The sequence below is a fragment of the Rutilus rutilus genome (genome assembly GCF_951802725.1).
Source record: "Rutilus rutilus genome assembly, chromosome: 21".
NCBI classification, from domain to species: Eukaryota; Metazoa; Chordata; class Actinopteri; order Cypriniformes; family Leuciscidae; genus Rutilus; species Rutilus rutilus.
In genome coordinates this window covers 1,409,001-1,425,000 of record NC_140226.1, presented here as the reverse complement: position 1 = coordinate 1,425,000, position 16,000 = coordinate 1,409,001, and the positions used below count along the sequence as shown (strand labels likewise).

Genomic DNA, 16,000 nt, shown 5'->3' with positions numbered 1-16,000 from the left:
TAAATCATTTTCCCGATGGAAGAAACCCATCGTAACTCTCCCGTGCTGAGCCAACAGACTCTCCATGCTCCTGCGGAACCACCGCTGGGACACAGGTTTCCACCTGAACGAGTCCCGATGCCTCGGGGCTTGATCCAATTTTACTAGATCCTCTGGGTATAGAGCCAGCTCGGAACCACTGTCCGCCAAGCTCTCGTCCAACACTCTCAGCTCCCACCGGGCTTGTGTCAGGCGCCACAAGCAGATCTAATGGATCAACGATAACAGAATAAGTAATACGCCCATCAGAGCGCACCTGTTTAGTACAGAACCCCGAGACAACCTTATTCTTCCAAAGGTAAGTTTGAATGTCAACACAGCACGTAGTCTTGGTCACACGTTCCCTGTTTCCAATCAGTAATTCAATTGCTTCATCTAAGTCGATGATCAGCCATTTCATCGCAATGATAAATCTCATTGCATCATAGGTTAAACTCAGAGCAACCCCGTTTGTAAGCTTCAATTTTCAAAGGGTAACATTTAACCTTCAAACATTCATCACATATTTTATATATCCCATGTCTGTTGGCAATTCTCCGCTCATCCGGACCCTAATACAATAACACAAAACAGAACAGCAAACAAATCAATTTTCGTTACGTCAGTCAGGTACCTTAGGTTAAAAATTCAAGAAAAATAAAAAATAACCACATTTTGTATACATATGTCAAAACGTAATTAATTTTTCGTTTTGCTTTCCCTCTTATTTCCGTCAAAAAGAAAAGAAAATAAACACCAATAAAATAATCAAAAATCAGAAGTCATCTGAAATTATTCAAAATAGTACAAATTGGTTCTCTCTTTACAACTATGTGTACTACAAAAATGTGTCTAGTTCGTTAAATCAAAACGAAAATAAACCAAAGACAATAAAACAAGATATGAAAAATCATCCATGCAAAAAAAAAATCAAATTAGACCAAAATAGCTATAATTCAACTATTTAAAAGTAACACAAACTAAACAAGTCTCATTAAATTCTATATGGTCTAAAATAACTAACTTATTTTCTACATCTGTCTAACAATTTAAACATAGACGAATAATCATTTATTCCAACCAGGATACCCAGAAAAAATAACTTTGGTTCGTTCAAATACTTCGAACTCCCCGCCATTAATATTACTAAAAAATACAGTATCGCCAATTTTATCACCAATGGTCTTAAAACTGTATTTCTTCTATAACTAATAATTATCAAAAAAGTGTAGGTAAGGAACGCCAAGCCCAAACCTACAAATTTAAGCCAAATCAATTTAATATAGCACTGTGCCAAATTATACACAGTAATGGCAACGGCAAAAATCATGACCGCAATAATGCCTTCAATCCCGAAAAGTTAAAAAAATCGAGAACTCCTTAATTAATAGGGAAACAAGAATTAACACTAACGAAAAATCATTAGTAACATTGTATAAGGTCAGGCTTAAGCACATCAAGACAATTTGTTCTGACATGCGACTGGTTAATATTCCAGTAATCCAATAGGAAATCAACCAAATATTGACAGAGAAAATACTCACAATCTCCTTCGGAGATTTGTCGCAATGCCATGTAGAATTGGTGCTATTGCCTGCCATCGTCCCAATTAATATTTCTCATAAATTTTCAATCAAAAATGGTCAGAGTTTCCGACTGCAACCGTCAAGTTCTGTAACCTTGTCATTTCCTTAGACCTCCTTATAGCCCCTGTCGCTATAATAGGTCACACCTCCGGTTCCTTCTCACTCTCTGTTCATGGAGGAAGTTAGGGTCTCATGCTCCTCACTAGCTTTTGCTGACACAAACTCTTTCGAAAGTTTCCTGCAGACTAGGCCCCTCGTTGACTTAATAATCATCACTAATATCACAATTATCGCTATGATGATCGCCAGAACTATAACAACTATTTGTATGTAGTACCAAGATTCCATTATCAGGTCCCAAATAGAGACTGCAAACTCTTTGACGTTCTCTACAACCCATAAGATAGCTTTTTTCTGTATTTTCCAATAAACCGTAAAAATATCCCCATTATTCGGTTTACTTAATTGTGAAGTCAGATCTAATACAAAAACCCACGCTGGAATAGAAAATCCCTCGACGTAATCATCGATTGGGTAAAAAAATCCTTTCAATTCTAAAGCGCTATTAACCAGTCTGGCGAAAGCGCATTTTTTCATGATTTGATTTTGTGCAATCATCATCAATGGAGCTGCACTAGTAATAGAACTAATGTCGTACCCTGCTCCACTGTTATCATATGGTACATTTCCTATTCTCATTAGATCCTTAAAACTACAAAAAACATGTTCTTCCTCATGCATCCATGTTATGTTCGGACTAAACCTTGCTCCTGGCGTTTTGACCTTCCATGAGTCCAGGGGCGTCACTAGGCCCTTTTTAGGGGGGCTTCAGAAATTCCATGAACTTGATTTAATCTTTTCCTGATCATTATCAAAATTCTCCGGCCTCAGGCTGTTCCGCGAGTACGGTTTAGATGCTCTAACATAAAATGTCGAAGAAGCCATCATTACTTTATAATTACCATATTTCAGTTCTGATGGTTTCATCATTGGAATATAATACTTTGTACTCCAATATCCATGAGCTAAATTGTGACTATTCAGTCCCACAGTTCTATTATGCCTGTAAGAAATTCTTATTGGGAATATGTTATCACCAGCTTTACGCGTATTAAACGATCTCCACGTGATCGTACGATTACTGATCTTATCTAATCCCATCGCAACCGGAAAAACATCCCACATTCTGTACAAAAAATTCGATAGGCCAATCCATCTCAATGTCCCCTTATTAATCGCATCACTATGGTTCTTCCAGATGCCTTGATTAGTATGGGTAACTCTAAGAAACTTGGACCAGCCCATACAATACAGAACAATCGCCGATCTATATTGCTGTTCAGTTATATTATTTAAAATATAGTCAAGTATTCCCGAATGATTCGCCAGGTCCAGAGACAGACCTGGCCTGGCCGCATAACCTAACGTGATTGGATGAAGTCTACTTCCACCTACCCCGTTAGCCCACAAGGTGTCATTAATGGTCCATGTCGTACGTTTGCTTTCTGCTTTCACCATGTCATGATCTGGGTCCTGTAAGCCCATCCACTCATGCCACAGCTTAATAATATTGACACCATGCATCTCGAAAATTTTATCATTCCAAATCGAGGTATCATTCAAGTAACACACCCATGCAGAAGTTGTTTCATAAGGCGACATACAATGCTTGTCAATGTCATACCAGAACTGATTCTCAGGTATATCACTTAGAAATTTATTTTTCTTCAGAAACGGACATTTCTTGTGACTTTCACACATCTCAATGGGCATTATCAGTTTTTCACATGTCACCCATTTTAATTCCACATAAGCTGGCTTAGGTCTATTTTTAAATACACCTATTATTAATACATATGGGTTCAGACCCTTAGGCCAGTAACCTTGTTGCACTGGATTCCGGTTATCCAAATTATTCCATGTATTTTTACTAATTACATATTTCGAGCCTAAAGACGCGGATCTTCCACTCCGCCTACTGCTCTTTCTTTTATCGTCTATCGATAGGGCAATGGATTTTTCAGAAATATCCTTGCCAAGCCAAGATCTCTTCACTATTGGGACAATTTGTTTAGTTAAACAATCCCAATCATCCATTTTTGAGATCCGTACCAATGGAGTATCCCATAATCGATATATGACCATAGTAGACGTCAAATTAAAAACATCCGAAAGATTATACTTAAGGCCTTGTAATTTAACGTGCGTCCTATTATATCCTTTTAAGAAATTCCATCGCAACCTAGTTTTATTATTAACAATTTTGTTTCCATAAATACTAGGCACCTTACTGGCACTAATACGTTTTGTACCTGTGCAGTTCCAAAATGACTTATCTATATCTTTTATAAATCCTTTAAACATATGTTTTATCATTTTCGATGATCTCGATTTTTTTTATTCCATATTTAGTTCCATCAAACTTCACCGTTTGTCTATAACAGATTTTCCTCACTATTTTTTCAACAACAGAACAGGAGGCTACTCCTACCTCATTTGTTCGATTCTCTACTGTGATACCAAATCCAACAATAAAGAGACATACTACCAGAACCACCATTAGGGCCAACAGTAACAGTCCAACTTCACTCCTGGCATGAAGCAATCCTTGATACTTCCCCCTAAGTCCAGTTCCTCTTTTCAAAAACACAAAAAGATGTAGATGCACAAAAACCTCCTAAGCTTTCCCTATCTGACCTTTAATCCATGCGGCCATTCTGATCAGCTTATTAGGTTTCTTGATGTTTATCCTTTCCACTTTAACCCCCTCAATTGATTTACCTATACCTAAGTAATCAGAGGTTGTGGTAAGAAAAACGTTCACCAGCCATAATTCACTAGCCCCTTGTGAATCTGGCTTAACTTTAACCTTTTCTGTCCCTAAGAAGGTCTGTTGTGACCTCGCTCTGACAGTCAATGAGGTTTCCCTTACATAATGGCTATACGTCCTAGGCATGTATATTGGAAATTCCTCCTTGAATGACATTTTGGTCATTAATTCAACAAGTAAGTCATGCACATTTAACTCTCTATACACTCCTTCCTCTTTAAGTTGAATTGAGTAACCATCGTCATATGAAGGATCCCTCACAACCTTTTTTCACAGGTTTAAATCAGTATTTCTTTGCAGTGTTTTATCCAAAACACTGTCTTTCAACAATGGATCTGAGTCCAATGGCATAGGGCCTCCAGAGCTTAACAGCCTGTCCCACAAGAAAGCTTTCTCGCTGTCACAGACCAAAGCCATTGGATTCACCTCCCATTTGCTCATAATTTTATCATAGATTAAACAGCCGAGACTTGTTTCAGTCTTTCTAGACTGCCAAATTTCTTTCAAACTTGTAATCTTTAACCATTGTTTTCTCATCATTAACTTACACCTAGGGCACTTACTTAGTTGCCCTTGGCTGTCCAGAGTGCATTTACACTCTTGACCTCTAAGACTATACTTAATCTTACAGTCTATGCAAGCTTTGCAACCACAATTCCCTGTGGTTAATTCATATTGCCAGACTGACCAGCGTTGTCTGGACAACCGGCATAATCCACAAATGCTCACGTCTCCCACCGAACACGATCCCATTGATCCGCCCGGAAAATACCACTTAGGTATTATTGTCATTTGACTTCTAAGCCAACATTGGCTTTCTCTGACCTCTCTCGGCCCTTGCCATAAGAGGCGACAAATATCCTGTTCAGATCACACAGTCAGTAGGTTTCCTACGGATTGTGCACAATCCTTATGCCACATCTTCATTAAGAAAGAGTCACTAAAGTCTTTACACACTACAACAGTGCCCTCTGCTGGACACTTAGTGTCTGACTGGAAACTTACTTTTGGTCTGTACATTTTACTCATGTTTACCAAAAATTATTCTTTGCTCTTCACAAGATTTCTAATAGACCAAATACCGTTAGCTTCTAATCTAACAGTTGTATTTGAAGTTAATTCAACTACTTTATCTTCAGTTCCCGTTTTGCTACGAAAACGTCCCTGTATTTGTTTCAATAATATGAATACTTTATCTCCTACCGTGAATGGGTTTTTGCTTGTGTCGGCTGGTTCATAAGCTCTATTGGTCTTCGAGACCCTATAATTAAGGAAATGAGTACATTGATTAATTAAAGTGTCCCATTCACCTGCACCTTGATTCTTGACAAACCACTCTTTTGCCGACTTTATAGCCCGTTCGGCGATCCCATTCGACGCTGGCTGATAACGAACTGCCTTAATTAAAGTAATACCCTGCTCTTTGCAGAAATTCTCTACTTCATGGCCAGTCAAATTATGAGCATTATCGCCTCTTAGGAATTCCGGAACGCCTCGGTATTTAATCCAGTCCTTAAGGCTGTTAACAACGACCGCACTTGTTGCCTGCTGACACGGATAAATCTGTGTAAAGTTAGAACAGTTATCCACAATAATTAAGAAATAAACGTTCTTCCTTTTCGTAGCTGGATAAAGAGGCCCAGCGAAGTCTGTGCTTATTTCAACATTCTCCTTATCAGTTTTGAATTTTCCAAAATCATGATATATACTGGTCATCACTTTCCTACAATCCGGACAGTTAAGCTTAATTTTCTGGTAGTTTGTTTTCAAGTTCTGGACATGTAGGCCCATCTGCTGACAGTATTTCGCAAGATACGTCGTTGAAGGGTGAAACAGCTCATCATGCAGTTTCTGCAGCAAGTTCCCCTCACTCTGTTTAGTTACCGCACGTATGCGTATGTATTGGTCAATTTCCTTGTTTCCTACTGCCGCAGGCGTTGTCTGAACTGTGTGACTGGACTGATGCAACACTGTCGGTTTCATAACCTTGTAATTTTCACTTATGCTCTTCCACAGTTCCACCTGCGCTAATGGCTTGCCTTTAGCATTAAAGAAATTATTTTGTTCCCACCTTTCCAGGTGTTCAACCAATCCAAGATACACATACTCAGAATCTGTTATTAACAAACAGTCTATATGATTATTCTTTCTCATGTGTGCTAATGCCTTAGCAACTGCAGTAACTTCAGCTTCCTGTGCACTTTTGTCGTCCTCTAATCTTCCTTTTTCTCTGTGAATAATTTTACCCCTCAGCTTAACCAGAAAACCCCACCACGTCTGTCCTTTCTCTGAACTTCCGTCAGTAAAGTAGCACAAATGTGCTGGGTTTATCAAAGTCTTTTTCTCCTTTTTAGGAGTTTTCTCATGCCTAAATTCTATCTGATTGTCACTGATTAGTTTAGTCCATTTAGACCAAGTAAAAGTGTGAACACGCTTATTTTCATTCACTAAATTCTTAGCTTCTCTGGCTAACAATTCAATACCTTCACTTTTAGCTATGAAAATAATAGATTTTTCGGCAGCCAATGATTTAATGGTTAGCAAATTTCTTGCTATCGTGGCTAATATATCTACTGCTGACAAATTCTCTTGATGTCTCTGAGTAGCTGGTTTTTCATGAGAGATAAACATCACTGGACTTTTACTATTACCTTCATTGTATAATACGACCTCCATCTCCTCGGGTGTATTAACAATTTTGACTATAAGGTTCTTATCAGGATCTCTTCTGATAATTCTTCCAGAATTTAAAGCCATTTCTATAATTTCACATTTGATTTTCTCTAGGTTGTCGTCCCATTGAAAATCACCACCTGAAGTGGCCTTATACAGCATTTTTGCTTTGGCACTGTAACCGGGTATTAAATCTCTCTAGCTAGTCCAAGACCGAAAAAAACGTCCATTCCACCATTGGAGAGCGGGTTCGCGGACGGTGGTCCGCGGACGAGCGCGCCGGCCCCCCGAAATTTTTGGGGGGCCGGCCGACGCCGCACCCCGACCGCGCCCGGGCGCCCGACCCACGCGGGCAGGCGCGAGGGGCCCCAGCGCCCTCGGGGGCCCGACGGGAGGCCCCCGTTGTCCTAGACCCCCGGAAGCAGTTCGGCCTTCGTCCTGGGTGGGGCGCCACGCGTGACCGGTCCCACTAACCCACTATTTGTCCGTTTGACCACTGTTGTGGGCGGACCCCCCCCCCGTCCCACGAAACCACTATTTGTCCAATAACCCACTATATGGCGCAAACGTCCCGTTGACCCCCCCCCCACTCCCAGGCCACGCCCCCGTCCCACGAACCCACTATATGTCCATAAACCCACTATTTTGGGAAAAAGTCCCGTTGCCCCAATTGTCCCGTTGATCTTCTTGAAACTCTGGATTCTGTTAGAAGGTGATAGCACCAAGTCCCATCCCATAATTCCACCGTCCACGAACCCACAATTTTTACAATGGGATAAATGCTACGTGGGATCATCCCACGAAGCCACTTTTTGAAGGTGAGGTGGCGTCCCCGGGGGCCCGTGACTCTTGCGTTCAGGAGAGGGTCCCCGCGGGATACCCTCACCCGAGTTTCAGCTCTCTGCGTCTTCACGCTGCCAAGATACGAGCCGTTTTGTCCCAGGGGTCGAGAGGTCACCGGCGACATACCAAAGGCGCTAGGCTCTAGAGCGAAGGCAACACTTTCCCGCCCTTTTAACCCTAATCTCGGCCTTGTGCCTCCTCCACTCATGTAACCTAAGAGCCTTTTGAGTGAAAGTTGGTTATAAGTGGCACACTTTTTTCAGGAAGGTCCTAGGGCCCCACACTTCGGGGCCGTGAGTCGGGGGCCCCTGGAGAGTCAAAATATCAAATCTCGACGTGATACGACCCTGCGTTTCCGCACGGGGGCCGTCCCACGGGCCATTTGACGGCGTAGCGGGTTCGCGGACGAGGGGCCCTTTTTCGACCTCGCGACCCCTGAACGAGGTCCCAGGGGCCCCAAACTTTCCCGCCCGCACCAGGGGGCCGTGGCGAGTCGGAAAACGGCGCCCCCTAGTCGATCGGCCCTTCGGAAGCGGCGTCCACGAAACCACGGTGGAAAACCCATTCATTTAATGGGCGAGTGGGATTTTGATGGAAATGTTCCAGGGGCCCCAAATTCGGCACGGTGGCCCCTGGGCCCGCACCGAGCGACGCACCGAAAGCACCGGGCCCTTGAGCGAAGGCAAAACGTTGTCAGCCTCTAACCCTAATCTCTGCCACACGACAGACACGGGGGCCCCTTTTTTGACCTTTCGGCCCCTGAACGAGGTCCCAGGGCCACCAAACTTTTCCGCCCGCACCAGGGGGCCGTGGCGAGTCGGAAAATGGCGCCCCCTAGTCGATCGGCCCTTCGGAAGCGGCGTCCACGAAACCACGGTGGAAAACCCATTCATTTAATGGGCGAGTGGGATTTTTATAGAATGGTCCCAGGGGCCCCAAATTCGGCACGGTGGCCCCAGGGCCCGTCCCGAGCGACATATCAAAAGCATATGATGGTGGGGGAGGGGCGATTTTTTGCAAAGGCCCTAGGGCCCCACGCTTCGGGGCCCCGCGTCAGGGGCCCCTGGAGAGTCGGAATCTGAAGTATCGGGGTACCACGACCCTCCGTCTGCGTACGGGGGCCGTCCCACGGCCCATTTAAAAGGCATAGCGGTAGGGGCATTTGCCCAATATAGTGGGTTATTGGACAAATAGTGGGTTAGTGGGATGGGGGGGGGGGGTGGTCCTGGGGGCAATATGCTCTCTGTCGCCCACTAGAGGTGTCCAAATAACCCCAGTCCCGTGGCAAGTGGGTTGTGATCCGTGAATTGGGGGGTTATCACAAAAGGCCCACTTCCCACCAAGTCTGTGGGCATTTGTCATCCAAATTCACCCTACGATCCCTCGGGCCCATTATGCGTCCAATGGCAGCTTATTAACATGGGCTTTTTTCCACGAACCCACGTTTTGGACTAACTTACAAAATTCAATCTCCCTAGCAGACTTTACAATTCCTTTAGATTCGTTATCTTCTTATTTTTCAATTCTGTTAATTTTTCTTGAGTTGATTTAGCTATGCCTCTATCTTCACCTGATATTTCGAAACCTAGAAAATCAACTTTTTCCTTTCCCAACTCTAATTTTTTCAGATTCAGGAGGAAACCAGCGTCTGCTAACCTTTTTATGGTTTCTGTCAGAACCTTCATGTCTTCGTCCACCGTCTGGGTGGCTATGAGTACATCATCTATATAAACGGAAATTGGCAATCCTTCAAGGACATCTAGGATTACGGCCTGGAAAACGTTAGGAGCGTTACGTAATCCCTGAGATAAACGATTATAAATTAATTGTCTGCCCTCAAAGGTGAAGGCGGTCCGCCCTCGACTCTCCTTTGCCAATGGTATTGACCAAAATCCATTAGCTAGGTCGATTTTAGACAATATCTTACCACCACTAAGACCATTCGTCACATCCCGTGCATTTATCAAATACCTGGTATCAGGTACCGTTAATTTATTCAAAGCTTTGTAGTTCGAAACCAGGCGCCATGAGCCGTCCCCCTTGGCCACGCCCTGAATCGGGGAATTAGTAGGACAATTTTCTCCTATACTAATTACTCCTTTTTTCAATAATTCATTTATTGTTTCTCGTATTTCCTTATATGCTGATTTATTTAGAGGGTACTGTCTCTGTGGCACCGGAATTTCCCCTACAATGGTATGTTCATATTTGTCGGACAATTTTCCGCAATCATTTTTACTTTTTGCAAAATGATTTTTATATTTGTCCAACAATTTTCTTAACTCTACTTTTGGTAATAAGGTCTCGTTTATAACCCTATTCATTTCTGACTCCAGGTCGACCGGTTTAAGCCATCTAATCATTCTGTCAGAATCAGTAATTCCTTCATTCATCTCTTTAACGAGAATGGCATCTTTTAGACACATCAAATTCGAGCTGTCCAGTATGCAATGTAAACCTTGCCAATAATACCTATCTCTGGTCACTGGCTCCATTTCATTACTAAAACCGTATACCCGATATTTTCCTTTTAACTTAACTGCCCCCTCAGGTAATTGTGTTACGGTCGTTACCTCAGCTCCCGTGTCTAATAAAAATCTGATACCATTATAATTAATAAAAAATTCTTGGTCTTCTGATTCTTCCACTAAACTAGAAGCAATGGTCGCTTTTCCTGGAGCTTTTACATCCTATTGTTTTTTCTCTCTCTCTGTTTTGTTGGTTTTGACAGTACGTGTTCTTTCTAATCTCAGTTCTGCTTTTTTGTTTCTCTTCTCCATATGGGCTTTTCTCTGTTCTTCAGTCATTTTTGCCCATACGTCCGGTTCAATACATTTATTATTTTTATCCGGCTTTCTATCTTGCACTTTTCTGGTCTGTGGTTTAGGTCTCTTATCTACACTCTTTGAGAAATCATTTCTCTGAGGTTTTATTTTATTTCCCTCACTATATTTGGGGTTAAACTTCTTAAAATCAGTCTTCTGCTTGACTCTAACCCCCTCTACTGGCCTGCTTTTATTTTGGCCTTGTGTTTCCTTCAACTTCTTCCTCCTTTTGCACTCCCTGTCATATCTAGCTGCAAATTTAGATAGCTCCGTCCCATCAGTCTCTGATCCCCAACTGGCTATCACCTGGGAGCCCGGCAGTTCAGGAGCTAGTTTCTTCAATTTAGCCACCATTTCTAACTCAGTCCAGTCCTTTTAATCTTTTAGATAATTGATCTTGTGATAGCAAAGTAATTTTGGTTATCTTTTCCATGACTGTGTGAATCTGTTTACTCCTCCGAGGCTTTTTTGGTAACTATCTCTTTTATATGAGGCTCCTAGTTTAGATACTCTGTGGTTCTACAGCGCTGTCCTCGAGATCTTTTGTTACCCCTGCTGTGCCTAACCACGAAACCTTATCTCAGGCGTCCCCGTGATACTTTCTATGGTTAGGAGGAAGTATCTGTTCCTGTAACTTCCTCAAAGCACTATGGAGACATTATTTTGCATTTGGATTTAGCCGTTGTCTTAGTACTTAAACTATTATCCCCTTAGGTTCTTTTGGGTATTATTGGGCAATTAAAAATTGACCCAATCCCGGACGAGCCCCCATGTTGTGAGATCTGGTATTGCTTTCACGTTCCTGATTAACCCCTAGTATCAATGTGTCTAGGTGATCTTTTGCTGTCAGGTTAGAATAGGAATTATTCCCTCAACTTGCTTGTTATCATTTATACCAGTAAATCTAGGTGTAGTCCCTACGCTCCCAAGGAAACAATAATAAACATTACTAACTAGACATATGAATTAAATTTATGCTTACCTTCCAGCAGAATCGCTCTTGGAACCCTTGTTATCTTTGATAGGATTAATATATTGCTCTGTCTATTGCTATTAGAACTGTTTGTAAAAGCTGAAGTAAGACTTAAGTAAGACAGTGATTGTCTTTAGAAATAAAAATTTATTTATACAAAAGATTAAAACACTGTTAATACAAAAATCAATACTTGTAGCAAATCAAAAAGAAAATGTTACAGGATATAAAACTTCAGCTTATTCAATCTCAACAGGGCAGTCCTGTATGAGTGAATATTACAAAGACTAAGTACCTTATCAGCAGTTCAAGCAATTCGAGTAAATATGAACTTGTTCTCATCCGAGGTTTACCAAGTTACAATAATACAGCAGAGCAGTTCAAACCAAAAGAAATTCAGCCAGGATTATATTAGAAGAGATTTGATTCCCCTCTAGGGATGCAATCGACATCTCAATCAAAAATGCAGCCCTTAACTGTAAAAATGCGGTCATATTTATACGGAACTGGGTACATTGTTCCAATGCAGTTTCTTGGGTTTTTTCCAGAGGAACTCAGTCTCATGACCGAGACTTGCGACATCAACCATCCATTGTCTCTGAGGGGGTTTTTGGTAACGTTGCTGTTTCCCGTATATGGGCATTCTTGCGTCCTTTCCGTCCTCTGCGCTTCGGGCTTCCATGTATGTGTGTGCGTGCATATGTATCTGGAAGTGTGTTTGTACGTTCAAAATACCTATCAAGATTCACAAATCCTGCCACAACATGTATATATATATATATATATATATATATATATATATATATATATATATATATATATATATATATATAAAATTTGGTCAAAAATAAAGTCATCAACTAAGATGTTAGCTGTTCCAATGTTGGCTATATTCAATAATGAATACATATGATAAAATGTAGGCCTATAATCATTTTTTTTACAAAGAAAGAGTACACTTGAAATATTGTTGAAATTGTAATTATTGTTGTAATTGTAACCTTTTTAATAAAATAGCTAAACATATTTACAAGATAGATGTAAGCAAAATCTTAAATGGTCAATATAAGTCTTCTTCTAAATATATCTTTTGTCCTTGCATTCATTCTTGTGGCTCAGTCAGTGTCACACCTGAATGAATGGCTCATTATGCAAGTCATTACCCATAATGGGTGGGACATTGTATTCTCAGGTGTAAACTACTCCTCCTTCACGCCCCCCTCGCATACTGGCTTTCCAAGCAAAACCTGTCTTACACAATTTAAATCAATGTATTGTTTTATGTGAACGATAAAGCAATCGTTTATGTGAACGATTATTCACATAATTTTGAAGCCAGAACTCGAAGCGACAACATCCATTAGTCAAAAGTCTTGTGGACACATATTTAGTATGAGTTTTGTGGTCTTATTTCAGCAACTTTCATTTAAATTTTTTTCAATAACCACGCATAAACATTATTCTCTTAAAAATACAAACATCTACATACATGTTGCTCACATATTATGGTAGCCCTGTTTGTGCTATATAGAGTGAATTTACACCTTTGCCATTAACATGTTTATAAATAACAAGTGTAATAATAATAAAGCGAGTTCACTTTCAGACTGTACTTTACGACACTGTGAGGAATAATACTATCTTGATAATAATCCTGGAAAATTTACCTCAGAAGTTCTGGAAGTTTAATTTCGAGGAGCAAAGGGATCCGGCTGAGGAATAGGTCAGTTCTATATCTGCTTTGTTCTAATCGCAAGTGTCTGTACACGCAAAAGACTGTTTTATGAATCGCGTTTCTGAGCGTGAATGAATGAACGCACAGATATGCGCTGTTGTGGAGCTACTACAGCTGGCACAAATACTGTTTAAAAATGAATCGCGTTTTTGTGTGTGAATGAATGAACAGCTTTTACCAAACTCTATTGCTATACTGAGATGAGTAAAAATCGACTACAAAATCGGATAGATTATAAAGTTTTTACTTTAAAATACTGCCACATCAAATAAGCTTATAATGTTGCCAATTTCTGCTCATATGAATTGAATTACGTATGATAAAATGTATACTTTAGTTTTTACAAAGCAAAATTACACTGGAAATATTGTTACAATTTTAAATTTTGTTGTAATTGTATAACCTTTTTAGTAATATATATATATATATATATATATATATATATATATATATATATATATATATATATATATATATATACACATACAAGGATAGATGTAAACACAATCTTAAAAGGTCAATATGATCCTTCTCTTTAAATAATTTTATTATGCTTTATTAGTGACACATTTGGGTAGAGAATATTTTCCAAATCTGAAAATACAGTATGAGAACAATTAACTGCACAATTACTAGAAATGTTTACCTTGGATATTATACAATTTGCAAGCACAATTTGTGGAAAAAACAACAACAACTGTGAACCAATTATATATATATATATATATATATATATATATATATATATATATATATATATATATATATATATATATATATATATTGTCCTTGCATTATTTCTTGTGGCTCAGTCACACACCTGAATGAAAGGCTCATTAAGTATGCAGCCTCATTATGCGGGGGCATTGTCTCCTCAGGTGTGAATCACGCCCACCCGCATATTGCCTTTCCAAACAAAAAGTGTTTTACAAAATTTAAATCAATGTATTGTTTTATGTGAACGATTAGGCAGGATGATTTTCACATCATTTTGAAGAAAAAACTCTAGGCGACAAAATGCATTATTCAGAAGTCTTATTGACACATTTAGTATGTGTTTTGTGGCCTTAATTCAGAAATTGTCATTTTTTGTTTTTTCAATAACCATGCATAAACATTTTTCTCTCAAAAATGCAAACATGTACATTCATGTTGCTCACATATTATGATAGCCCTGTTTGTGCTAAATAGAGTCTTATTATACCTTTGCCATTAATGTGTTTATAAGCAACTGAAAAAAGCACAAATGTAAGGGCATGTCAAAACATCAAGGACCCCAAAAACACCTTAGACCCCAGAGGGTTAAAATATGTATTATCTTAGAATACATTTGTTATGGCCTAATTAGTCAAAAGGCAGAGAAATCTTAGTAAATTCCTACCGTTATGACACAACGTGAGATGGAGAACTTGTCCGAGAAGCAGGGAGAGAAGGAGAGGCGCTGGTTTTGCTCCCATTCTTGTGGCTGACTGAGTCTGTAATACTGAAAAAAAACTTGCAGCATCTCATTATATATCCCACACACTCAGTTAGAAAAGCTCAGAGCTGCAGTTACTGGAGTCATCAAGTTAATATTGAACTACCCGAGTTCAAAGAGAACAAAGTGTCAAAAATAGCCTATCTCTTCTGTATCAGACCACTTATATCAACGTGGAACATTCTTTGCTTTCTGATGAACATGAATCAGACATATTTAATGAAAACAAGATAACTTCATATCTCCAAAACTATGTGAATTCAACTGTGAGAACATATTATACAAATTATAATATTTATATTATAACAAAACTCAGAAAAAAAAAAAAAAAACTAGATTCAATATTTTACACAGTGCTCCTCCATAATTTGTTATTTAAGAGTAGATGCATCTTTGTTACTAATCAAAAGAAATTGCTTTTGTAACAATGTAATCCTGGAGGCAAGTTGAAATGAACCCAAATGCAACTTTTATTAACAAAACAAACATTAAACAAAGGCTGGAAACTGGAAACAAAACCAGCACCTGGACAAACATGCAATATTAGACCAAGACACAGGTCAAACATGAGGGCTTAAATACACAAGACTAACGACAAGACAAGGGCCACCTGTGAACAATAATCAGACGATTAACCAATGACAAGACACAAGACAGGAATCATGACAGCTTTCATCTTGAAATGATTACCCTCTTTATGTAGCTGAAGAGCTCCATTAGCTCTTATCTACTGGGTATCTACTGCTTATCGTTTTCTCTAATAATAATCATTATGTATTTATATGAAAAGTACGTACATGGTATTTTACTTTAACAGTTGACATGTGAAAGATGTGATAATTTGCAACGTAACAGATACAAGTATAAAATTTGATTTCCTCTTGCATCAGCTCATTTCCCAACACAGCTGTGTTTTGCTGATGCACTTGTGCAATGTCTGTATAAACAGTGATGAAACAAGGTCCACTGCGCACAGGAGTCAATATTTACTGATAACCCATCTAAGAATCAAAGAACAACAAGACATAAATTCAACATAG

The 16,000-nt window shown here is 39.7% G+C and overlaps 1 protein-coding gene across 50 annotated transcripts in view; it reads right to left on the bottom strand.

Annotated features, from left to right (window-relative positions):
* LOC311280687 (thyroglobulin-like) overlaps positions 1-15,020 on the bottom strand; it is a 44,211-nt gene extending 29,191 nt beyond the window's left edge. For 20 of the 50 annotated variants that reach the window (XM_084393030.1, XM_084393047.1, XM_084393050.1 and 17 more), the window contains exon 1: positions 14,865-15,018. In XM_084393030.1, the coding sequence (XP_084249156.1) occupies positions 14,865-14,940 (76 nt within the window). In that variant the 5' untranslated portion in view covers positions 14,941-15,018. Of the gene's footprint in view, positions 1-14,864 lie in introns of all 50 variants that reach the window. The other 30 variants (XM_084393025.1, XM_084393048.1, XM_084393017.1 and 27 more) reach the window with 3 other exon arrangements.
* Between the last annotated feature and the right edge of the window lie 980 nt (positions 15,021-16,000).